At 41.1% G+C, this 2,785-nt stretch overlaps 1 protein-coding gene across 1 annotated transcript in view; it reads left to right on the plus strand.

Moving 5' to 3' along the window:
- Positions 1-2,451: 2,451 nt before the first annotated feature.
- Positions 2,452-2,785, plus strand: part of LOC106323576 (uncharacterized mitochondrial protein AtMg00810-like) — a 1,126-nt gene continuing 792 nt past the window's right edge. Inside the window, exon 1 of the mRNA XM_013761673.1 lies at positions 2,452-2,724. Within this exon, the coding sequence (XP_013617127.1) occupies positions 2,452-2,724 (273 nt within the window). The remainder of the gene's footprint in view (positions 2,725-2,785) is intronic.

Here is a 2,785-nt window from a genome sequence, read left to right on the forward strand (position 1 = left end):
ACTTCACCAAGCACCTTGGGAAGTATAGTCAGCTGTGGTCTGAGCTGGAGATGCTAAGGCCAAGCACCAATGACCCTGACATACTTGAAGCCAGGCGTGAGCAAGACAAGACCTTTGGATTGCTTCTCACACTCAGCCCAAGCTTCAATGATGTGGTGAAACATATATTGAGAGACAAGGAACTTCCATGCTATGATGAAGTGTGTGCTCAACTTCAAAAGGAGATATGCTCAGATGGTCTCTCTGGAGGTGGAAAAGGAGGTCTTTCTATGGCACACAAGGCTGAGAATATGGAAAGTGCATCAGCTAACAAAGCTTACTTCAAGCCAAGGGGAGGAGGAGACAAAACAGTGACTTGTGAATATTGCAAGAAGCAATGACACTCCAAAACCAACTGTTGGATCCTCCATCCTCATCTCAGGCCAGCCTCAACCAACAAATACAGCCAGGCCAAAGCCCATGAAGCAAGAGCTCAGGAGCATCCATCACAAAGCTACATGCACATGGGAGATGATGGGAGAGCCTTGGTTTCTACAACCCACACTGGTGCCTCCACCTCTCACGCCATGCCTCAGCCATCTCATGAGGATGCATTCATCAGGAAGTCAGACATTGAGGCCTTGATCAAGGCTCTCAATGCAAATTCTGGTAACCAAAGTATTAATGCTTTAAATTCTATTCACAATGAATCACACACTGCTAGGCCAATGATCATTGATTCAGGAGCTTCTCATCACATGATTAGGGATGCTAGACTGATTAGTGATATTAAACCAGCTCTAGGAAGTGTTGTGATTGTAAATGGTGATAGAATTCCAATTAAAAGAGTAGGAAATCTGAATCTATTTGATAAAGAATCTCAAGTTTTTTATATGCCTACCTTTGCCTCTAATCTTTTATCTGTGAAAAGAGCCACTAATGATTTAAATTGTAATATTATTTTTAGTCCTAATGATGTGTGCTTTCAGGATATTGAAACAAGTAAGATGCTAGGCAAAGGTGTGAGCAAGGGAGAGCTGTATTTCCTTGAAGATACCAAGCTTAGATCATAATCTACTTATGCATTTAATTCTGCTTCTGTTTTAGCTAATGATGTGTTATGGCATGCTAGATTAGGCCACCCTCATTTTCATGCTTTGCAACTGATGTTACCTAATCTATCTCTTAAAAATGAAACTTGTGAGGCTTGTATTCTTGGTAAACATCATAAATCTGTTTTTCCTTCATCTATGACTATTTATGAGAATTGTTTTGATCTAGTTCACTCTGATGTTTGGACTGCACCTTGTGTTTCTAGAGAAAACGATAAATATTTTGTGACATTCATAGATGAGAAATCAATGGCTCACATTGATTCAAAGTAAAGATAGAGTTTTAGAAGCTTTTCTTAACTTCCAAAACTATGTAACTAACCATTTCAATTCCAAGATCAAAATTTTTAGGTCTGATAATGGGGAAGAATACACTAGCAATGCCTTCAAACAACACTTAGCAAAACATGGAATTATTCATCAGACAAGCTGTCCATACACACCATAACAAAATGGAGTGGCTGAGAGAAAAATCGCCATCTTATGGAGGTTGCAAGAAGCATGATGTTCCACACCAATGTTCCACACCAATGTTCCAAAGAGATTATGGGGAGATGTTGTGGTTTCTGCATGCTATCTCATCAATAGAATCCCAACTAGAGTCCTCAAAGATGTCTTTCCATTTCAGGTATTGAACAAAACTAAGCCTCCTATTGATCACTTGCGTGTGTTTGGGTGTGTGTGTTATGTATTGCTATCAGGTGAGAAAAGGACCAAGCTTGATCCCAAGAGTATCAAAGCTATGTTCATAGGATACTCTCATACACAGAAAGGATACAAGTGTTACCTGCCAGACTCAAGAAGGGTAATGGTCTCAAGGGATGTCAAGTTTGTGGAATCAAAGGGGTACTATGATGAGAAGAGCTGAAAAAACCTTAGGGATCTCTCACATAGACCATCTGATAGAGCAAACAACCTGAAGATCATCCTGGAAAGTTTAGGAATCAATAAGCCTCGGAGCAGTGAGGCGCCTAGAACCTCTCCATCAACACCAGTGGCTGTAACCAATGAAGAAGCAATACCAATTGTTGAGCCAGTCCATCCTGATCCCGAGGGGGACAATGAGTATGAATCAGCACCAGAAACACCAGAAGATGATTCAGCATCATTTCATGATCAAGATGGAGCTGAATCTGATCAGTATGAAGACGCAGTGGTAGAAGAGTAGATTCAACCATTGAGGAGGAGTACTAGAGTGAAGAAACCATCCAAGTGGGTCGACACCAGAGTATACTTCAACAGCAATGCAGTGGCTCATCCTATCCAAGCAACCTGCTCCTTTGCAAGCTATCCTCAAGAGCATGTAGCTTTCATTAGTAACCTGGACCAAGAGTATGTTCCAAAAACATACGAGGAGGCTATGGCTGATGAAGAATGGAGAGAACCAGTTGGAGATAAAGTCAATGCCATGGTCAAGAATGATACTTGGTATGAAACTGAACTTCCCAAAGGCAAGAGAGCAGTAACAAGTCGCCTCATCTACATTGTCAAGTACTTGGCTAATGGAAAGCCAGAAAGGAAGGAAACAAGACTAGTTTCAAGAGGATACACTCAAGTCTATGGAGAAAACTATCTAGACACCTTTGCACCAGTAGCTAAGCTCCACACCATAAGAATTATGCTCCCTTTGGCTGTAAACTTGGAATTGGATCTATGGCAGATGGATGTCAAGAATGCATTTCTACAAGGAGAGC

The sequence above is a fragment of the Brassica oleracea genome, chromosome C2, assembly GCF_000695525.1.
Source record: "Brassica oleracea var. oleracea cultivar TO1000 chromosome C2, BOL, whole genome shotgun sequence".
NCBI lineage: Eukaryota > Viridiplantae > Streptophyta > Magnoliopsida > Brassicales > Brassicaceae > Brassica > Brassica oleracea.